General features: G+C 43.9%; 1 protein-coding gene across 7 annotated transcripts in view; it reads right to left on the bottom strand.

Annotated features, from left to right (window-relative positions):
- Positions 1-2235: 2235 nt before the first annotated feature.
- Positions 2236-23780, bottom strand: part of JAKMIP1 (janus kinase and microtubule interacting protein 1) — a 99448-nt gene continuing 77903 nt past the window's right edge. For 4 of the 7 annotated variants that reach the window (XM_081207666.1, XM_081207670.1, XM_081207668.1 and 1 more), the window contains 7 exons: positions 21498-21563; positions 19247-19315; positions 16982-17059; positions 14078-14281; positions 8541-8606; positions 4179-4223; positions 2238-2473 (listed from right to left, as the gene is read on the bottom strand). In XM_081207666.1, coding sequence (XP_081063792.1) covers positions 2441-2473; positions 4179-4223; positions 8541-8606; positions 14078-14281; positions 16982-17059; positions 19247-19315; positions 21498-21563 — 561 coding nt within the window. In that variant the 3' untranslated portion in view covers positions 2238-2440. Of the gene's footprint in view, positions 2474-4178; positions 4255-8540; positions 8607-14077; positions 14282-14952; positions 15028-16981; positions 17060-19246; positions 19316-21497; positions 21564-23780 lie in introns of those variants that run through there. The other 3 variants (XM_081207669.1, XM_081207671.1, XR_014011495.1) reach the window with 3 other exon arrangements.

The raw sequence follows: 23780 nt of genomic DNA, 5'->3' as shown, positions 1-23780 counted from the left end.
CACAATAAACGCTCTGTGAGGTCAGTGAGGCTGAGAGACGTCAGAGAAGTGTGACTATCCCAAGGTCACCCAGCAGCAGCATGTGGAGGAGCGGGGAAGCGAACCCGGTTCACCAGATTACGAGTCCTCCACCACTACACCATATAACAACAATACGGTGGTTCAATCATATTGAAGGGTTGGTTTAAAAAATAATAATTCTAGAATAATGCTCCAAATCAGCTAAACATTTTTCTTCAACCTTTAGTCTAAGGTTCTTTACTCTCATATACAGTGGTAACTCGGGTTACATACGCTTCAGGTTACAGACTCCGCTAACCCAGAAATAGTACCTCGGGTTAAGAACTTTGCTCCAGGATGAGAACAGAAATTGTGCTCTGGCGGCGCAGTGGCAGCGGGAGGCCCCATTATCTAAAGCGGTGCTTCAGGTTAAGAACAGTTTCAGGTTAAGAACGGACCTCTGGAACGAATTAAGTACTTAACCCAAAGTACCACTGTATAATGCTTTTGTAACATACCTGCTTCTCAAGTTGCCCAATAACATTTTCTGCAGAGTATAGACTTCTAGATTTTTAAGCAAAAACACACATTTTACTTGTGCTTGTGAGCTGATTCCCAAAGCTGCAATTAAAACTTTTGAGGCTGATATAATAAGCTTTATTCAAGGCTAATTTTTTCTCTCTTGTGAACAACACTGCCAATGAGTTACTATTTCAGATTACTTCTCACAGCCCTTTTTGTGCCAAGAACATATTTTTTGGCGGATTTGTTATTGTACTATATCCACCACTGCATAGATAATTCCATTTTCCATTTTAAATATAAAGTTGTCCAATCCTACTTTTCCCATGTAGGTCATGCTCAATTCAAAGTTTGCAGGTTGTTGGTTTAATAAGTTCATATTAATAGCACTGTACTTCTGTCTTTGGTGGTGGGGGATGGATATTTCAACAAGTTTTTTAAATAAAAAAAATCACCCCCCTCTCCCAACATCACATGAATTTAACCACTTTGAGATCATTTCTGACTTAGCATGATTGTTGCATGTTTTCTATATTTCTAGATTGGTATTATGAAAATATTTTTGCATTTGATTCTTTACTCTTTTTTTAGGTTATTGCTTTTCCTTTAGCTAGCTTTGTACTTTTTAATGGCTAAGAAGATTTATCCTGTTCTTTGCAGTTCATCATTAATTAGAGTTAAATCTATGTGTAACTAATTAAACCCGATTCAAAAAGTTATTTGAATTCATCCAAGAAATACTCCTAATATCCCATATGGCTATCTTTGAACAATCTTTCGTCAAGAAACATTCCCAATAAGAGATTATTTTATTTTTTTGCTATTGTAACTTTTCTTAAAGGTGAAGAAAGTGTATCTCTATTACCAATGCTGTAAAAATACATACATCACATTTTCTTCTGTGCCAAACATTGTGTGTCTTCATATTTTAACCCATCCTCATTTTTTTGTTTGACTAGAACTTTTTAAATATACTGTAAATGGTCAATATTGTAAATCCATATAAATGGGGTTATGGCCAGGTTTTTCCCTACCCTGGAAGCATTAAGGTGCTCTATTTAACAGGTTGTGTTTCTTTGAATGTTTCTTTCAGTAATCTTTCATCCTCAGTTTTTCTAGCTCCAAACTACACAACAATTTAAACTTCAACTGAGTGTTTTTTTCTCTCATTTCATCATAGTAGGCTTGTCCAGAATTTTAGTTGTTAATACTCAACTTCCCCAGTCAAACACTTTCCAGAAACTAAATTTTGTTTCTGAGATCACGATAATCTCTTTGCAAGCATTTCAGTTTTCACAGAACTTCTAAGTTCTTCTTCTAACACAGGAGTTGCCCCGATCCGCCTGGCCATTCCCTCCTCCTGGAGTCGTTTCTCCCTTTCTTGGTAACGTCCAGTCTTTGTAAGTTGGAGTTAGCTTTACCAAAGGGAAATCTGAGTTCTTTAATTCGTTCCGTTCTTGTAGTAGCTCTCACTCTAGACTGAACCAGCACTGCTTCTTTGCACTGAAAGCTCCAGCGCAGATGTCTTTATGTGAAACGAAGACTGTGCTTTTGAGATCATGCAACTGGGTACAAAAAAGTAGGTGACTAACAATAACACTCACAGAGGTAGACATAGTTCAGACTGCTGTCAATAATGGCCCCTGCATTTTTATTCATTGTTTTGTATATAAATATAATAAATAATAATAAATAATTTACTTGTCTCAAAAGTGCACTAAGTTTCTTAGTGTGTGCTGGCTTATATCAACTTATCAAATAATTCCAGTTTATAGCTATAATTTTATAAAATACCTAGAGGAACCCAAATAGCCCACAGCTTAACATATAAATACAAACAGTTGCAAACTGCATCAAGGAAAAATAAAGAGACTTTGACTTCGAACTGCTTGTACAGTTTTGAAATTTGCACACAAATTCATTGGTTCAATCCAAAGGCCCTTTTCATACCCTAAGGAAGAGAGAGAATATAACAGATAGCAAGTAAGTTCATTGTTAGGCACAATTTGAAAAATCTTTTTGGCTTCTTTCTTCTAATATATGTCCAAAGTTGACAGTGCAAAAAAAATTCTTAGATTTTTAAAAATAATTAATTGGTAAGATAATCTAATTCAAGAACAAAAAGATACAGGAATTCATCCTGCACCTTTTTTTTTTTTTTTGCAGTACTCCTGAGACAAGCAAGTTGGATTAGACTAGATGAACCTTTGGGGTTCCTTCCAACTTTACAATTCTATGATGTTTGAAAGCCAGCTATACAACCAAGAGTGCCACATATTACTGTTCAAAAGCAATTCCTCCTAATGTGCTACTGATCTTTATAAAGGGGGAGAGGCTGGGGACTGATATGTGTCAAAATCCCCAGCAAACTACTTTCCAGTGTCAAAATAAAAAAATTCCTTCCAGTAGCACCTTAAAGACCAACTAAGTTAGTTCTTGGTATGAGCTTTCGTGTGCATGCACACTTCTTCAGATACCTTCTTCAGTGTGCTTCTTCAGTGTGCATGCACACGAAAGCTCATACCAAGAACTAACTTAGTTGGTCTTTAAGGTGCTACTGGAAGGAATTTTTTTATTTTGACTATGGCAGACCAACACGGCTACCTATCTACTACTTTCCAGTGTGTTGCTAATTAACAGCTACTAGCTATCAAACACCGGACGCGGGTGGCGCTGTGGGTTAAACCACAGAGCCTAGGACTTGCCGATCAGAAGGTCGGCGGTTCAAATCCCCATGACAGGGTGAGCTCCCGTCGCTCAGTCGCTGCTCCTGCCAACCTAGCAGTTCAAAAGCACGTCAAAGTGCAAGTAGATACCACTCCGGTGGGAAGGTAAACGGCATTTCCGTGCACTGCTCTGGTTCGCCAGAAGCGGCTTAGTCATCCTGGCCACATGACCTGGAAGCTGTACGCCAGCTCCCTCGGCCAATAAAGAGAGATGAGCGCCGCGACCCCAGAGTCAGTCACGACTGGATCTAATGGCCAGGGGTCCCTTTACCTTAGCTATCAAACACATACTATATAGTACTAATTGTGAGAATTACCTTGTGCAAGCGAAGCCACGACAAACACAGCACTGATTTCTTATCAATATGGCAGCACACACATTACTTAAGAGGCAAATGCAGATCGGCATGGAGCCGTTAAAAAAATCTGGCACCATGTAGAAAGCTTTTTTGTGTTTGTGTGTTTGTGTGTGTTTGTATTTTTAAGAGCTGTCTCACTCTTGAGCATGCTAGACTCTTATTATCCAAAATCATCTGGCTTCCCAGGGTTCCTTCACTTGACTCCTGCATCAGACTTTTGCCCCAGCAGAGATTCTTAGCTCACCTGCATGCTGAAGTAAAAGTGACCAGAGCTTGAACAAAGCTAAGCAAGACCCATAGGGGTTAAAAATACGAATCTCCTCTGAAAAGTAATTTTCTCCTATAAAAGGGTTCTCTTTTAAAGGAGTTACAAAGGGATACATATTATGAACCAATTCAGTTGCATTCTCAAACTCTTAGTACAGAATTTGTGGATAGCATTGAAGATCTAGAGTTTGGTCTTTTTCATTTCATATTTCAGCCTTTTATGGACATTCCCAAAAGGAGATCTTCAAAAATTAACAAAATCTAACAACAAATTAGCTTTGTAAAAGAAAATAAGAATACCAACCATATATCCTTTCGCTGTAGATTCATCAAGACCACAGGATGAATGCTAATGAGAAAAACAGAAAAAGAAACAAAAACTATAAAGTAAGGTTAAAAAGAAAAGAAGAAAAAGAAGAAAAAAGATGTAAGATATGCAATATTGATTCAGCAGTATCAAACCTCAGATTGCTAGGACACTATTTTTAAAAATGCAGTGGGCCATACTATACTGCTTTTCATAATTTCCATATGTTTTCATGAATCAGGAGAAATAAATCCATTGATGACAATGTTAGCAATTTCCGAGCAACATTCACATTCCTAAATATTCAATGCTGGCAAATCCCACAGAATGGAACCAGACAAATCTGTCCATTCTAACACTGCAGTCTCTTGGGTGTGCCTTATGTGTGTGTGGGCTAAGACCTGTGTGTTGTTGCACCATCTTGCCCCATACAGAATGGCTTCTTTGTCCCATACAGAAGAGCTGCTTTGAAAAAGCGTGCAATGCAAGTTCTAGTTCTACCTGATCCACCTATTTTATCTATGACAGGATTGTTGATATCGTGGTCCTACTTCTACCACATTACAGGTAACTCGCATCTTATGCTCATTATATTTGCACAATTGCAGCTTTACATGGACCACCCAAAATAATTAAATGAATGTCACACATGTGGGGAAAGGGGGCGGGAGGAAAATGGCCAGCAATCCCATCAGCTATTGAGAGAGTGGCTGGGTGTAGTTGGAGAGTCGGTGGAGTGTGGGGAGAGAGTGGAGGAGGTAGCAGGGAGTTTGGGCGGTGGCTGGAGATAGATTGGAGGAGGCAGGAGAAACTTGTGGAGGAGTTGGTTGGAGAGACTGCAGAATGGCCCCAAAATGCAGGGCCTCAGCATCAGCTACTGAAAAACCAAAGAAGCAGAGGGTGGTTCCAGGGGCGCCGACTTATAAAAAATATTGGGGGGGCCCATACCGGGGTCCTGCCGCTGGTTCGCTCGGGTAGCCGGGAGAACGCAGTTCGAGGTGGCGGTGTTGGGGAGAGACCCTCGCTCAGGGCGCCACTAGACTTGGTGGCCGGCGGCCTATCTGGGGGGTTTTGGAGCGTATTTCGGCGGAGCGATTGGGGAGGAGGGGGCTTGTTGCCGGATTCTTCAGCTGGGCCGGAGATCCGCTGCTGGGGGGTCCCTGGGCCGAGTTGTGAGCACGGCCTGCTGAAGGGAGATCCAGCCGATTGCGCGACGGGGACGGCCGGGGCTCTCCGGCTAGGGCGCGCGGCTGGCTGGCTGGCGAGGGAGCAGGTGAGGAGGAGGCGGGGGTCCTCACTCTCTTAGGAAACGCACCCGCGCGCCCGATTGCCACGAAGTCCGAAGGGTGCGTGTGTGGAATTAAAAAGCAAAAACGAGATACGGGCAGGGCAGGCAAAGAGTTTTCTGCAAGAGGATGGAGGGCAGGTTGAAGAGAAAATCACTCAGGATGAGACAGTCAAATCAGCCATGATAAAATGGGCTCAGGATATTGGGTATAACATCATGTTTGAGGACTGGGAAAGGTTATGGACCACCGGAATGAAATTCACGGCATGTAATGCCTTGAAGGAAAATATTATGAAAATGATTTATAGGTGGTACATGACCCCAGTCAAGCTTGCAAAAATATATCACCTGTCTGATAATAAATGTTGGAAATGTAAGGAGGCTGAAGGGACATTCTTTCACCTCTGGTGGACTTGTCCAAAAGTGAAGGCCTTCTGGGAAATGATCTATAATGAGTTAAAAAAGGTATTTAAGTATACCTTTCCCAAGAAACCAGAGGCCTTCCTCTTGGGCATTGTTGGCCAGAAAGTGTTAAAGAAGGATAGAACTTTCTTTATGTATGCAACTACAGCAGCAAGAATACTTATCGCAAAATATTGGAAGACACAAGATTTGCCCACACTGGAAGAGTGGCAGACGCAATTGATGGACTACATGGAACTGGCTGAAATGACTGGCAGAATCCGAGATTTGGGAGAAGAAACAACGGAAGAGGACTGGAAAAAATTTAAGGACTATTTACAAAAACAATATAAGTTGTATGAATGTTAAAAATTTACACGATTCGGAAACTATAGCTTCAGCAATTAGATTTGGGAAACAGGAAATTATATTTTAAGTAAGAAAAGGTCAAAATCTAAGGTAATACTATGTTTAATTTAAGATATAAGTAACTGATGAAAAGTATGTTAAATTTAGAGGTATAGTATTTGAAAAGTACAAAATAAGGTACGAAACAAGGTAATAATTTGCTGATATCTTTATTATAAAGAATGCAGGGTAAGGGAGATGCGAGGAAGTCCAGTTAGTTATATAAAAAATGTGTTGAATGGTTGGTTTTCTTTTCTTCTTTTTCTTTTTTTCTTTTTCTTGTTCTTTTACTTTTTTCTTCAGTGTATGTTTCTAACTTTGTATTTGAAACCTTAATAAAATATTTATAAAAAAAGAAGAAGAGAAAATCCTTTCGCTTTTCTGGGGCTCAGGGAAGTCTCAGAGCCGGAGGTTGGGGAAGGGACCCCCTTTGCTCTGCCCTCTTCTCCCGTCTTAGATTCGCATGGGGGTCCCCGCCCAAGCTTGCCTGGCCACCGGGCCACACAAGGGCCGCGCTCTACGCGGCACACCTTGCTAGCCGCGCAGCTGTCCTCCGCGGCTGCGGAGCGGCCCTGCGCCGGTGCCCAGCCCCTCTGGGCGCCCGCTGCGCTGCCAATGACAAGCGGGCGACGTCGCGGGCGGGGAAGGCGTCGCTTTCTTTCCCGATCCTGCATCCTCCCAGTCTTCCAGCCCTTTTTTGGGTTGGAAGCTCGTCTCGTTCGCCCTTCTCCTTTCTTCACCCTGCGCGCAATTTTCCTCCCTCGTCTCCCTCCCCATTTCTCCTTCCTTCCTGACTGACTGACTGACTGGCTGGCTTGGGCTCGAGCTTCGGCTCGGGCTCGGGCAGCCACAGCGTCGGCGGTGTTGGCGATCGGCGGCGCGGGGGGATGGCCCTCCCGGGGGAGCCGGCGCTGCTCAATGGGGTTGCCAAGGAGACAGGCCGGCCGCCCTCCTCCCCCGGCCCGGCGCCCCCCGCCGCGCCGGTGCCCGTTATCGAGCTGGTGTGCGCCGGGCGCCCTATAAAAGCCGCGGACGCGCCCACCGCCGCCCGAGATTATTGGGGGGGCTGAGCCCCCCCAAACGAATTTTTGAGGGGGCTCGGGCCCCCTCAAGCCCCATGGAGTCGGCGCCTATGGGTGGTTCCCACGCTGGAAGAGAAGGAGGCTGTGCTGGACTGCTTGAGGGCTGGCGTGGGCCTCATGGCATGCAAATATGGCCAGAATGAATCCAGCATCCATGCCATCAAGGTGGCTGAGAAGGAGATCTGTGGTGCTGTGGCAGCAAGCAAAGGTGATCACCCACACGCCCTAAAAGGGAAGGACAATTATCTCCCTCCTGTCCTGTGTACTGGCACTCCAACAAAGAGGCCAAGGTGACTAGAGTAACAATTCTGGGCTGGTTCCACAAGTTATTCATTCCAGAGGTGAGATGTTCTCTCAACGAGGAACACCTGGAGTTTAAACCATGGGTAGGCAAACTAAGGCCTGTGGGGACAGATCTGGCCCAATCGCCTTCTAAATCCGGCCCACGGACGGTCCGGGAATCAGCTTGTTTTTACATGAGTAGAATGTGTCCTTTTATTTAAAATGCATCTCTGGGTTATTTGTGGGGCATAGGAATTCGTTCATTCCGCCCCCCAAAAAATATAGTCCGGCCCCCCATAAGGTCTGAGGGACAGTGGACCGGCCTCCTGCTGAAAAAGTTGGCTGACCCCTGGTTTAGAGTGTTGCTGCTTGGGGACAATGTTCCTGGACACCCCTTTGCACACAGCAAAGAAGAGGCTGTCCCTCTCTCCCCTTCTCTCTCATCCAGCCTCTGGATCAAGGTATGATTTGCTGCTTCACCCGCTGCTTACACAAAGCTCACCTTCTTCTGAATGATTGGGGAAAACCCAGCCAGATGGGCAGGGTATAAATAATAAAATTATGATGGTTGTTATTAACATGATGAATACTAATCTGGATCTTAACCTCCTCAACCCCCTCTTGTCCTCATATTATCCACTGAAACATCATCCAGCAAGGGAGAGAAGGAAGAAGACAAGTATGTTCAGCATTTTTAAACAGTTCTTTTGAGTTGTTCTGGCTTTACGTGATTTTGTGTATACATGTGATAGCCCTCACGTAAGATGCGAGTTACCTGGACTTAGAAGAATTCTAATAACAATGTACATTTTTCCAAAATAGATTAAAATCTGAAGCTAAAAAGAAATACTGAGAAGTCCAGAATTTACAGTATTGATTGGTTTGAGAATAAACTACCTTTTCCTCAATTTCTTTGAGCTGCCGCTTCTGAAGTTCAATTTTCTCTTCTAGCTCTCGAATTCTCTGTAATAAACAGGAACATTTTTTTTTCAAGGTAAAAAGGCATTTCCTATAGGTTGTCAAACAATATCCATCTTTCACACACTCGAGAGCAGGGGCCGCCACCATGGTGCCCTAGATGTGCCTTGGCTCCAGTTCCCATCTGCCCCAGCCAGCAGGGCCAATGGCCAGGGATGATGGGACTTGGGAGCCCTGCAACATTTGGAGGGGGCACCAGGTTGGCTATCCCTAAAATAGATCAACCAACCACCTGAAAAGATTTGAGATCTGCTTCAAAGCTCTGTACTAGAATTCAAAAGATGAACACAAGAACCTTCTAAACCTAACACACTGGACCAAAACATGACACCTTTTCCTTGTTACTCTTCCACTGAGGTTTGACCAAAGCATAGGCAAAATCACAGCAGAAGCTTTTGAGTTCTTAGGGAAAAACATTTCAAAAAAGAAGCCACTCTAGAAACGGTGTAGTTGGTTAGTTCCTGGGTCCCATGGAGGCGAGAGTGAGGAGGAAGCCAGTGCAGACCTGAAGGCTAAGCAGAGCTCCCTATCATTCCCAAATAAAGCTGTTCATGTTTGAGTTTTCCTGAAGTGCCTGGAGTCTGTTTCTAAGGGTGGCAGCACAGTGGATTCCTGAAATCAACAGCTTTAGTAGAAGGAAAATTAAATGAAATAACCAAAGAATTTGGGATTATTCCAATCTGCCAAATTCAGAAGGTGATCTCTGCCACAGCTTCTTTTAATGTCCAGTCTCTTAAGCCATTTATATTTTCAACACTAGGGGCGTGGCCTAGATGGCAGTGCAGATTTTAGTGCCTCTTAACAGTCTCAGGATGAAATAATAAACCTGAAGAGGCGTAAACATCCTGACGTACTTAATGTGAGACCAAGCAGATGAAATTCTGCTCTCACTCGAGCCGAGTCAAGATCATCTGAAGAAATATGACAAAGTGATTGGAAGACTGGAGAGGCATTCCAGCGGGCCACGAGGGAATCAGCTGAAAGGCCATCAACATGGGATAAAACATCCCCTACCACTCTCTGGAAACCATTTGGATCCATTAAGCGGCAGGGGCAGACCATCCAAATCTGTCCCACCTCCCTGCAGAGGGGAAGGGTAGCGGAGAAGTACAGTGTAAAAAGTTGAGCTAGGGGTTCTGCCCACCAATCTATGAATGTCTTAAATAATTCTATTGATAGACCATCTAGCCCTGGTGATTTGTCCGCTTTCAAACTATTAATTATCTCTTGAATTTCTTCCTCTTTCACCCTTGGTCACTCCTTTAGTTTATCTGGTTTGTTATCGTTGGTCTCCTTTCCATAAAATTTACTATGTTGATCGTTAAATATGGATATGAAGTACCAAGACCACTTAGATTTTGCAAAAATAAGTCAATGCAATGGGTCAAGGGGAGAGGGTCAAGGGACAGCAACAGGGCACCCATGGGGGCAACAGTGCCCATAAAGTAGATAGAAGCCAGAAGCAAAAGGAACAAAGAAGGTTACAACAGAAACTGCCCATGGGAATAGTCTAAAAAGTTAACACTCTGAGTCAAGAGGACAGATGCCTGTAGGGACGAGAAAATAGAAAATAAAACAGCCCAGCTAAGGATTCTGTGTGCTATATTGCAATAAAAAGGGACAATTTGCAAAGGTATGTTTTACAGGTTCAGCAATCCCATTAACTCTATTTAAATTAAAGTTCAAGAACAGCCTCTTAAAATCTGACTAAAATCTGAGTAGCAACCGTGGAATGTTCAGAACTATTTTGCAGAGTAAAAGCAAGGAAATAAAAAAAAATTGTTTATGTGCTGGAGGAACTTGTTGGGACTAAGAGCATGCAAAGACGTGAGGAAAGTTTTATCAACCATAAAGTCAAGGGATCGACTGGAAGTGTGCTGGTCCAGGATCCCAGGGTTTAACAATTGATTGGCTATTCCCTGCCCCCCCCCCCGTTTCCTGAGTTGAAGGTGATCAAAAAGGGGGGGGGGGTGGCAACAACTAACAGATTGTAAGACCCAACTGGAAGCACTGCAAGGCTGTTGTGCAGGTTTGGGTACCGAAGGGGGCGTGAGAGGCTCTCTTGAGTGTAGGACAGTAGCTGAAAGTCTGTTTAGAAGGACAGCTTCTATTTGACAAGATCCTATAGAAATAATCCCCAAGAGTTCCATGAAATGGAGCTACAGCAAAGGCCACTGTCTGACAATGAGGAGATCCGATCATCACCAGGGAGACAACCAAAGGAGGAAGAACCATAGAGACCTGGTGAGATGGAGTCTCCACCATCATCCTAATGAACCAGGAGTGGTTGGGAAGTGAGGCCACCACAGCAGATGGACTTGTAAATCTGAAACAGATCCCAAAGGGGGAAGGGATAATAATACTGGAGCTAAAATGAAACAGGGCGATGTGTTAATTCCTGTGAAGATGAGTGGAAGGAGAAAGCCGGTGTGTACCTGGAGGCCACAGAGTAAGCAGGGCTCCCTTTCTATTATACTGTACTTAAATAAAGGTGTTCATGTTTGAGTTTACCTTCAGTGGTTGGAGCCTGCTTCTAAGCTTCTTGCCTTCATTTTGTTGCATAGCATATCCAAATGTAAGTTCATTACTTTTGGAGCTACAACAGTTTCCCAAAATGTAATCTAACCGATTCATATGTGCAGTGCACTGATATGTGACCTTGACAATGACCTTCAATGTTACTTTTGAGGGTGGCGTCTACCCACAATTTATCCTATGTAAAACTGCTCTGGCATGGACACCTGCTTTTAGCTCATTGGCACCATTAATTTATTTTGCTGAAGCACTTTCTGGATGTTGTCCGAACTACTATAATACAAAACTGGAGGTTTATCAAGCAGCTTAGTAGCTCTTGTGACTCATGTAATTCTTATTGGATTTACTTTCATTAACAAATCCATGAAAACAATGTGGTAATTTTAGCACAAGGCAGGTTCAAAAGGACTCCCTAAGCTGCTTATAAACTCAGCTTGAAAACCTTTGAAAGGTTCAGTATGATTTACAAGATATGCCTAAGGAAGAGCTCTTTCAAACAACATCATCCTGCAACTAAACACACGGTCTAGAATACGAAAAGTAAGAATCGCCAGAATGAGAAATATCTTGCAGCTCACAACGGTAAGGAATTCCGCTTTCAAAACAACTGAAGTGGTGCCACTGTTAATGAAAATGCTGAAAGGTGTATAGACAAAAATATTTGTTATATAAATGTTATATAATGAAACTGTGAATTAAGATTAAGGTTAGAAATCAAAGATGTTGAACTGCTAGGTTTTGCAAACTGGCTGTTCGTCAGTCGAGAGTTGAAAGACTGGCTTCTTTCATACACAGCAAGCCTCTCTCTCTCTTTCAAGGTCACATTTAGCACAGCTATTGAAACTTTCCTAAGTTTTACCATGATGGAGGAAGTCGCAGATGTTATTTGCATGTCCATCCAAAGAGGGGTGTGTGTGTCTAATTTTTAAAACAAAAGGGATTTATGGATTAGGGAAACCAAGCCCTTTCTCTTTCCCTCCATTACTACACTGTGCTTTGTCAATTGAAACACCTTTCTCCAGGCCCAACTCTGATACCAGAAGTGACTCAGGCTAGGCAGAAAGCTGCCTAAATGGAAACAATGGCCTGAGGGGACGCCAAGTGGGAAGGGGAGGGGGCTTTAGCTCCGCTCACCCTTTTGTGGTCACAATTATACTGTCTCTCCTTTGAGACATGAGTTGGAGAAGATATGGGAACAATAAATGTGTCTGTTGTTGCCTCTCATTCAGAGAGAGGGAGGGAGGGAGGAATAGAACCTCCATTAGTGAGTTGCAGTAAAAACGTTCCAAGTTAGTTGTGCAATGTCTGTTACCTATATTTAGAACGCTCTCTTACCTTGAAGCAAGCAGCCCTCAAACGTCCTGTACTTCCTCCAGCTTTACAAACACCTCACAGAGGCTTGATTATGGAATATCATAGCCCTTTTGTATTCCAACAGCGAATAAGGGCAGAAAATAATTTGACCTCTGTAAGAATACTGATATATGCAAAAGGCGGGACTGGATGAATCCCAAGACGGAATTAAAATTGCTGGAAGAAATATCAACAACCTCAGATATGCAAATGACACAACCTTGATGGCAGAAAGTGAGGAAGAATTAAAGAACCTTTTATTGAGGGTGAAAGAGAAGAGCGCAAAATATGGTCTGAAGCTCAACATCAAAAAAACAAAGATCATGGCCACTGGTCCCATCACCTCCTGGCAAATAGAAGGGGAAGAAATGGAGGCAGTGAGAGATTTTACTTTCTTGGGCTCCATGATCACTGCAGATGGTGACAGCAGTCACGAAATTAAAAGACGCCTGCTTCTTGAGAGAAAAGCGATGACAAACCTAGATAGCATCTTAAAAAGTTGAGACATCACCTTGCCGACAAAGGTCCATATAGTTAAAGCTCTGGTTTTCCCATTAGTGATGTATGGAAGTGAGAGCTGGGCCATAAAGAAGGCTGATCGCTGAAGAATGGATGCTTTTGAATTATGGTGCTGGAGGAGACTCTTGAGAGTCCCATGGACTGCAAGAAGATCAAACCTATCCATTCTAAAGGAAATCAGCCCTGAGTGCTCACTGGAAGGACAGATCCTGAAGCTGAGGCTCCAATACTTTGGCCACCTCATGACAAGAGAAGACTCCCTGGAAAAGACACTGATGTTGGGAAAGATGGAGGGCGCAAGGAGAAGGGGACGAGAGAGGACGAGATGGTCGGACAGTGTTCTCGAAGCTACCAGCATGAGTTTGACCAAACTGCGTGAGGCAGTGGAAGACAGGAGTGCCTGGCGTGCTCTGGTCCATGGGGTCATGAAGAGTCGGACATGACTAAACGACTAAACAACAACAACAAGAATGCTGCCTGTGGCCCCATGAGATTTTCATTGCACTAACTTGCAGTCTCCTCCCTTCCTTTTCACCATGCGCTACCTTCCATCCTCCAATCAATTGTACTTGGTGAAATTTTTGCCATTTATAGCTGTCAGATCACGTGGTAATCACAGACAGATCTTAGCCAATCTCTTCTGCTGGAGAATGGTTAGGTATGTCATTTTACTAATCGGACAGGTACTAATGTGCAGAGCTTTTTCAGACAGTTTTCAAACTATGGATTGGCTAAAAAAACTGCAGAGCGAACACTTATTGTGTCTTCTCCCTCTGGTTTATCAATACCGCACTACAGCCATTAACAGCCAGGACAGATTTGGACTTTGCATGTTCCGAGAATTGAGCTTTGTGCTTGCACACGGAGCACGTTTTAAACTGGGACATGGGAACCACTTTTCCAGCAATACAGCATGCACAACTTAAAGATCCCCAACTGAAACTGGACGTTTGAGGGAAATGTTAGAACGTGGCAGGGTGAAATAAAAGTGGCAGCATTGTCCCAAAATGGTGGTAGTCAAAGGAGGGACATGGAAAGTTTTAGGCTACCTGCTGTGCTTGCTGCAGCAACTCCATGCGCTCATGTAGAATCTGGCAGTCAAATTCACGGCTTTGCCTCAGTATCTGTCTCCGCACCTTTTCCACGGCAGCACACAAGTCCTCCTTCTGGGCCTCATTCAGGGATTCGCTCACTCTCTTCCCTGGCTCCTGCTGCAAAGCGTTGTAGAGGGTGGCTTCCAGCTCCTGGATTTTCTAATGCAATGCAAATGATATTCAAGAGAGACTCATGTTTGAACACAGGGAGCCACACAAGACGGTAACGACAGAAAGGCAAGAGAAGCAAAGCTTGTAAGGCATAAGGGCACAATTCAGCAGCAGAGAAGCAGCTCCCACATGAGGTAAACAAGCAGAGAATGTCTTGTGTGAAGGGCTCACATCATAATGCTATTATTCAAATTTATGATGTGTCTGCACTTTGCATACTGTGTACAATTCTGGTTGCCTCCCATCAAAAAGGAAATGGTAGAGCTTGAAAAGTTTTAGAAAAAGGCAACCAAAATTATTAATGGGCTGAAAGAACTCTAACAGGAGGAAAGGTTACAACATTTGGGGCTTTTAGCTTAGAAAAAAGGCAAACAGAATGATGGCAGCATGATACAGGCATACAAAATTACAGTGTGTGGAGACACTGGATAGAGAAAAGTGTTTCTTCCTCTCTCATAGTAAGAGAATCCAAGGCTGAAAGTTGGTTGGTTCAGAGTCGACAAACACAGTAGTTCTTCACATATACTTAGCTGAACTATGGCATTCCCTACCACCAGCTGCAGGAACGGCCACCAACCTAGGTAGCTTTAAAAAGGGGTGACACCATTTTATGGAGGATGAGGCTATCAAGTCAGGGTGTCTGTGTAATACCTTCATACCTGGGAATCACAAGTGGTTGTGCTGCTGTGCTCAGGTCCTGCTCTGAGAGCCTCCTATGGGCATCTGGTTGGCTACTGTAAGAACAAGATGTTGGACTACATGGACCTTTGGTCAGAACCCACAGGGATTTTCTTGTATTCTTATCATCACATTCCTTCATAAATGATCACCAAGATCATGGAGTAGAAGCCCAACTCATGTCCATGAGCAGTTTTGTGCCTTCCATACTGCATACCCAACTCTAGGGAACTTGCTCTCATTAGAGACAAGGTAGGTACCATCCCTGCAAAGGGTCAGCCCCAAAGGCAAATGATTTTATTTCAGAAGACCTCTGCACCACAAATGCTCTTCTGATGTTTTATTCTTCAGAGTTTTAATTTATATTTTAATTTTTGCATGTTTTTATTATCCAAGTCCCTTTGAGACCCAAGTGGGGTGAAAAGTAGAATATAATTTTAAATCAATCAACCAATCAATCTTTATTATGATGATCACAGATCAGCCACTAAATTACAATCAAACAAATGCAATTCTACAGTTTTTGGCCAGCAAAAGAGTGTTAGGATCTAAAAGCATGGCAAAGAGCTAGGATAAATCACCAGCCAAGCTTTGTAACCTTTCCTTATTGGTGGAATTGCTACACCCCCTTGATCATTTTGGTTGCCTTTTTAAACAGCAGGAGCAAATGCTTTGAAAGAAAAACAAAAGGCATACTCTGAGCCAGCAAGATAGCAAACCAAATGCTACTGCACGTGCTTCTCTAGTTCATCCTGACTCTGACCAGTAAGCTTTGTGCTTCCGCTATAGTGTAAAAAGGGACACCCACCACCTTTGTATTATACTGGGCCATTTCTTTAACTGGCTTTACACCCAGGAGGAAGGGCAAATAGAAACTCTAACAAACTTTGAGTTGGGCGACCAATTTACGAGAAATTTGCAAGGTAGGGTTGGTTCGCCCTGCTTTCCAAATACAGTGACCAAGGGTGGGTTTCTTACTCTTTTTTTAACCCTTCCAAAGAAGCTTTGTCAGCTACCATTAGTGGCACCTCATGCTGCCCACAGCTGCCCGAATTCCTTGAGCCTGCTTTCCCACTCCTGTGACAGACGGCCATGGAAACAATACTGCCCTCAAAACACTTCATCCACAAGGGAGGTAAGTCAACCCACATCTCTCTCTCTCTCTCTCTCACTCTCTCTCTCTCTCCTATACATTTTTCACAGAAAAGAAAGGAGAATTCACTGTCCATTTTCACGGGGGAAGAATGGTCCTGAGAAAATGGAAACGCAGTTTTGTCCAGCGCTAGGGTCCACCGGCTGGTTCAAGTGAAATTCTTCCTGTTGCAATTCCCTACCATAGGCTAGCCTTTTTTGTGATACCGTAAACACATATTGGTCAACACTGCATACAGAGAGGATTCTCTGAAACCAGGGTTCTTGTTGCACTCAGGATCCGAATTGTATGAGTGGAACCTGCCACCAGGCCCATGCAGAGCTTGTCTGAGGCCGGAGTGGCGTCTTATTAGAATAAAGTTAAAACTCAAACAAAAAAGCAGCCTGGTGCCCCCATTTTTAAGTGAAAATTGAACGGTCTCTGCCTCTTCTGTCTACCTGTTTGGCAGCTGAAACTGAGAGAGCAAAGTTGCCTGGCAGTTTGTAAGAGTTTCTAGAAAAGCATTACCCTCATACTTGGAAAGCCTAGAAATAAACTTGATTTCTGTAGGACTAGAATCAATGTGACTAGCTTGAGCTGAACTCCAGCAATCATAGTTTTAAAGAATGGAGGTAACAACTCCCAGAACTGCCATTGCAAGAACCAGAGAACAAGAAATTTCAAACCTCTGCCACAAGCGGTGTAAGTATTGCAATCCGTTTAAACTTTGCATATGCTACTTAAAACACCTTAAAAAACAGTTCTGACCCTTTTTATCTATCTCAACTAGGCAGTATCTAGGTCCTTCATTTAGCAGAACAGACAGCATACATGCACACATATGAATTTTACTTTCAGCAAACACGCAGATTTCCTACCATATAAGCCTGGTCCAGAGCTTGTTTCCTGTAGTCAAGTTCTTCCTCTAAATAACCCTTCTGTTTACTGAACAGGTCCTGAGTAATAATAATAATAATAATCAGCTTGACTCAAAATGTCACAAGCCTTGGCAGATCAGGTACCCATAGCTAGCTGGTCCACAAAAGCCAAAAAGAGATCACATGCGCCAAGGAGCAGTTAGACAATAGTGCTGGGTATAGAACTCTCAGCTCAGCACTAAGAAAAGACAAAGATTTTCCTATTTGTTTCTAAACTCGGTGTCTGCTGTGCAGACATTCACCCTGTGCAGGAAGAAGGGGCCACTTTACCATCTGCAGAGGCTACCCAACTCTGCAGGAAAATTGTGGAAGGGTTTCATACAACCCCCACATCCCCAAAACTGCCCCACCTAAGGGTGACACAGGTATGCTTTCTTAATGGTGGTCAGTTAGATCCTGGGTATGAGTGCGAGCTCTGAGTGAGTGAGTGAGTGAGTGAGTAGGCATTGGCCCTGCTTCATTCAGCTACAGCTTTCTTCTTCCAGGCCTTTTCCACGCTTACCTTTTGCTCTGTGCTTCAATGATCTGTGTCCAAACACTCCCCCCCCCCTGCTGCTTTCCCCAGGAAAACTTGCTCTTTAATGCTGAAGTGGAACAAATGGCAATTCAGATTTTCTGTGGACTGCTGTTTGTTTTGAATCAGCAGTAAAGAGCGGGTTTTCACTTGTACCTTGTACCAAGGGGCCTGCAAGCAGAGCAGAACAGAGGCCTTAGCTTGTTTTCCCTACCATAGTGAAGCCGTTCCACGGCTGTAAAGGAGGTTTCCACAAAGGCACCTCAAAGAGCAAATGTGGGGCATTACTAAGGGTGGTCGTGTAGGAGCCTGCTCTGCTTTGGAATCTCAAGAGATATGATCAACTAATATCCATACTAAATTCAAGTGATTTGTACTTTGTAGACTACTCACAGGCAACTGTGGAAAGAGTAGCCAAGAGGTCTGGGAAGGAGAGAAGGGAAACTCTGATCCTAACCTCCGGTGCCTTGTGGGACATCTTCGGGAGAAGAAAAGGTTAAGGAGTAAACCCTAGACAAATCCGGAGTGGAATCTCTAAGGTGCTTGGATGGCACCTTGTATGCCTCTTTCCGGCAACTCCTGCAGCCAGGCTGGTGCCAAACATATTGCTCTTGCTTTCCTTTGGACCACATCATCAGGGAGGCCAAGGTCTTGTCACCAGGGCATCCCAGAACCTCCATACACACTGTCCAGGCTTGCACCCCAGGGAGCTCACTTCAGTGCTGCTAACACAGCAGCTAGACTTCTCCCCCAGAGGCATCCTCCATCGTCTCGCAAGACAGACGGATGCCTACAACAACAATAAACACTGGAGGGCAGGGGAGAGGAACTCTGCTGTATAGCAAGCAATGACATGATAAGGAACTGCCCAACCTTGGAATGAGAAAGTAGAAAGCAATGAGAATGATCAGTACAGTGGTACCTCGGGTTACATACGCTCCAGGTTACAGACTCCACTAACCCAGAAATAGTACCTCGGGTTAAGAACTTTGCTTCAGGATGAGAACAGAAATCATGCGCGGCAGCAGCAGGAGGCCCCATTAGCTAAAGTGGTGCTTCAGGTTAAGAACAGTTTCAGGTTAAGAACAGACCTCCGGAATGAATTAAGTATGTAACCAGAGGCACCACTGTACTGCCAAAGCCACATGGGAGTGCTGAATTTAGGATATAGGGCCGGCTCCTGCACCTGTTAATAGCATTAATATTGTCAGCATTGAAATTGTCAGAATCAACTTGCTGAAAAACAGTAAGAGTTGGCACAATGCAAATCCAGTTCTTTGGTTTGGACCAAAAAAAGTTCAAGGAACCCAGGCGGGTGAGTGACCGGGGAGCGAAAGAACTGCAACCGGGCCCAAACGCCCCTTAATATCCTCAGAAGTCAGTCTCTAAAAAACAAGCAAAACTTCCTTTCTTCACTTAGTTCTGAAACACAATGCTGAATGAAACAGAAGGTGTGTGCAGGTGCCTTTGTGGGGGAAAGACTTTATTCACTTACAGAGCCATGCCTTTAGTTTCTGGGCCAATTTAATGCATTTGCCAACTACAAAGCCATGCTCAAGGGAAAATAATGTTCATGCACAATGCCAGTCATGCAGTCATTTATATCAAGCGAGGGGAAACCCCAACGCAACATGCACCGTGTTCCTGTTATTTGCCCAAGCTAAAAGGCTATGAAGTAATACTTCTCTTACTTTTTCATTTTCCAGGTCAATCATCTTTTGCGTGAGGGCAGCTTCGGTTTCCTCTATTTGCTTTAGCCACTATATAAAAATGACGGGGGCAAAATAAAACAGCAGTTTGAGACAGAGCTTATGCCAAACATTAGGTAAGTAAAGCGCTTTACCTTAAATTCCATTATTTTCTCAATTTTGTACAGAACTATTGATTTGGACACCTGGAAACGGTGACTAATTATAATGAGGGAGCACTGGCTACATTCAAATATTGCTCATGCTTCCCAAATTGGGAAAAACGTATGTTTCCCAACAAAGCTACCAGTGCAATGAGTTTGGGGGACATAACATTGCATGTACTTCATATGTGCTAAAAATATAAAAGGTTACAAAGCCCTAGGATGAAATAGCAGCACAATGCCAACCCAGGAAAGACCCAGGAGAGGCCTAAGCCTTGGCAACAAGCATCTGAAATCATGTTTTTGTAATAATATTTTCCCCAAACAGTTTTAGAAGGTGTCTCATGGGGGGAAAGGCAGTTTCCAAGAACACTTGAATTTTCATTTGCATTGTAACTGCGTTGGCCCTTATAGAGCTCCTTAGAGGCCTAATTGTGGTGTATGCAGTATCTGGACTAAATGGAAGTCAGAATGGCAAATTATGTATCTTTGTGTTTTGAGTTTTATGTAATGTACAGTTGGCAGTATATGTCTGCTTACTCTTCATGATTATTGAATATTCCATGCCTCCCCAGAGTGGAAACATTAGTCCTGTAGTAGTCTACCCCAACAAAGTTATAATTTCCAGCACCCTTAATAAACTACAGTTCCCAGGATTCCTGGGGGAAAGCCATGTGGTTTAAAAGTATGGTGGTGCTGAACAGTGCCTATAAGACATTCACTGTTTTTGGAAACTCTTGCCCTATTTCAGTTAGCCATGGTGGTGGTGAAGGCAAAATCTTCTGCACATGGCCAGATGCCCTCACTCTTTTTTCTTTTTCTTTTTAAACTACATAACAGTTCCAGGGCTGAAGATGAAAAACAAGTTCTTTTGCTAATTTTTGGTGCCCTCTGGTTGTGATGAAACCTTGTAATATGCAAATCCTCTTTTATTTAGGAAAGCTTCCAGCTGGTGGATCAGAGAAAAAAGTGCATATAGCAGGATTTCTCTGGACTGAGCTGTCCAGTTGCCCTCATGCTAGCAAATGCAATAGCAAAAAGTAAGGAACTGTTTCAGAAAGTACAATAGACCTACAATGCATTGACCTGTGGCCAGTAAAAGGGAATTGGTTCAATGACAAATTTAATAAGTGCCATGGGAACCATTTCCTTTCGCTGGCAGCAAATCTGTGCAGACTAGAGATTTTACACTTGTTGAATGTTACATGTGAAAACTGTGCAGGGGGTACAGCTCTGGACCCTCCAAGTACAGTGGTGCCCTGCAAGACGAATGCCTCGCAAGACGGAAAACTCGCTAGACAAAAGAGTTTTCCGTTTTGGAGGTGCTTCGCAAAACAAAAATGTCTTGCGAGTTCCTGCGGGTTTTTTCCCCTCCCCCCCTTTTTCTAAGCCGCTAAGCCACTTATCAGCTGATCCGATAAGCCGATAAGCCGCTAAAAGCCGCTAATAGCGCTAATCCGTCAATGGGCTTGCTTCGCAAGATGAAAAAACTGCTAGACGAAGAGAATCACAGAACGGATTCTTTTCGTCTTGCGAGGCACCACTGTAGCCCTATTTTCCAGAGAATCACAAAAGCCACCCCAGTGATGGGATGTGAGAGTGATAAACGTCCCTATTTTCACCTGAGGAATGTTGGACGGGATGCATTGCAACTGTTGTGTACCCAAGTACACAGACTGTACACTCATTAAGTGGTACACACCCCTACTGACAATCCTTAAAGTAGCTGTAAATTGGTTTTGTTCATCCCACTACTATTAACGTTAACCTTTCTTCTGAGGTACAGTCCTCACTAAAATAAAATACCCCACTAGTCGCATACCAATTATTGGGTCAGATGCACACGCCACCCGTTGTGGTCACACGGACAACTCAGTCAGTGAGGACATATTGCTTGCTAAATACTATTAAGTTCCACTAGGAATTTAGCTTGCTGTTCTTATGCAGAAAGCGGTTTTTTAAAAAGGCTTGTACATTCAAGACTTTTATGAGCAGAGCTACAGATTTAAACAGAATTGTGCAGAGAGCACTGCTTTTGTGGGATGGATGAAATTCATGCCTGAAAGAAGCAATTCTTCGCAGAACTCTACCTTTTCACAGAGAGAAAGTACAGTCCCAGCCTGAATTATCGCAACCTGTTCTTCATTCCTCAAATTCTAAAACACAAGAAGTTCAGTGTATTTTACATTGTAGCAGAAATCCATCAAATTAAAATAAGCAGAGCACATGCTGCAGCAAGCATTACTGAGCACACCAACTTCCCTTTCGTTTAAAAAGTTTGGCAAAGGCAAATTGCCAGAAACTGCCAGGAATTGCAACAACCTTAGGAGTATACTGTAAAGTTGCAAATCATTACTTTTCAGTAGGATCATGTAGGCTGCAATCCTATACGTACTTACCTGGGAGTAAATCCCATTTAACCCAATAGGGCTTACTTCTGAGTAGATATGCATAGGATTGTGCTGCATATGAGCAAAGTGAACTCAGGATTGGGTTGCTAGGCCCCTTGAGAGCTTGACTCTGAGAACTGGGCCTAAGGGAGATCAGGCAGTATCCTCAGAGTGGCAGATGTCAGCAGAGGACAGCATCTACTTATGCCCTAAAGGTAAAAGTAAAGGACCCCTGACAGTGAAGTCCGGGCCATGTGGGCAGCATGACTAAGCCGCTTCCAGCGAAACCAGAGCAGGGCATGGAAATGCCATTTGCCTTCCTGCCGGAGCAGTACCTATTTATCTACTTGCAGTTTGATGTGCTTTCAAACTGCTAGGTTGGCAGGAGCTGGGACTGAGCAACGGGAGCTAAACCTTTCGCGGGGATTCAAACTGCCGACCTTCCGATCAGCAAGCCGTAGGCTCAGTGGTTTACACCACAGCGCCACCCTACTTATGCCCTAATCCTCAATATTGAAGAGGTAACAAATGGCAAACTCGCTCAAGCCAAGCAGGACTTCTGCTCCCTTGATTCTGGCCCCTCACCCTGACAAAGAAAAAGAAGCTCCAAAATGGGTATATTTTTGCAAGCCTTAAAGAACACACAAAAGTCGCCCAGGTTTTGTGAGTACTCGAAGGGAATGCTCACAATCAGACTGAAAAGCTCTCCTGGGAAAACTGTTATTGGGTTATTTGGGCAATGCCCACCTCCTGATGGGGTATGAGGGGTCTCTGCCGTGGGCAGACTAGGGCTTCTGCCCCCCAGCAGCTGCTTTCTGAAGTTCTGCTTTTCAAATAATCCCTTAATTTTCCATCAGAATTGTGGCACAGGATGTCCTAGGGCTGTGGCATGGAAGCAGCACTGAGGCTGGCAGGCTGTCCAAGATACGCTGTGCCAAACTTTAATTCTGCTTGCATAGTTGAACACCCAAGCCAGCTTTCAATTCTTGATCTACCCCTAGCAAAAATCCTGAAACTTGGTTTTCTGTCCTCAGTTTAATTAACATTCCAATCATTGTAAGGTTAGGCGTTACAGCACACTCTATAAGGTTAGTCTGTTGTATAACTTTAGGCTTCTGATGGTCATTAAAGTAATAATATTCTGATTTACATTATCCACCCCCCAATCCTGCTCAATTACATGATAAAAGGTTACACTGCAGAAATTATGTTAACACTTCCATCTTCTCCAACTTTGGGGCCTCTTCTCTAAGCATGGTCTCCTGCACTACCTGAGCCAAGAGTGCCAACTTCCATAAAATATTAGGGGGAGCCCAGGTAAACCCTGCCCCACATAATTGATTACAAGATTTGGCACCCACCCACCATTTGAATGGCAATGCCCATCAACTGGGGGTGGTAGCCCCCTCAAATATTTTATTGGGTGGGCCGAAGTGACCTCAGCCCTTAGGAGTTGGCTCCTATGACCTGAGCTGTTATCTTGCAGGTATCTCACTCTTGCATTCTGGCAGATCCAGTGGCGTAGCGTGGGTTGTCAGCACCCGGGGCAAGGCAAGTAATTTGTGCCCCCTAACCCGTGGATTTTAGCAGGGGGCAGAGAGCTGCGAGTGCGAGCGCGCCCCCCCCCCAAGATGTTGCGCCCGGCCCCCCCTGCACCCCCCACGCTACGCCACTGGGCAGATCAGCACAAGCCAGTGCCCTTCTGGTGATAGGAGCTGCACAATGATAAAGTAAACAGCCTTTCTTAATGGAAAGGGGGTGAACTGCTTCAAATACTGAGCTATATGAGAGAGAATTGGCTAGAGGGCTGCCACTTAATTTGCACATATTAGATAAGACTTCCTCAACCTGGGCCCTCCAGATGTTTTTGGCCTACAACTCCCATGATCCCTAGCTAGCAGGACCAGTGGTCAGGGATGATGGGAATTGTAGTCTCAAAACATCTGGAGGGCCGAGGTTGAGGAAGCCTGGTCAAGATGCATG

This window comes from Podarcis bocagei (assembly GCF_964188305.1).
Source record: "Podarcis bocagei genome assembly, chromosome: 9".
NCBI classification, from domain to species: Eukaryota; Metazoa; Chordata; class Lepidosauria; order Squamata; family Lacertidae; genus Podarcis; species Podarcis bocagei.
Note: the sequence above shows the minus strand (reverse complement) of the source record. Positions and strands in the feature narration are given on the sequence as shown.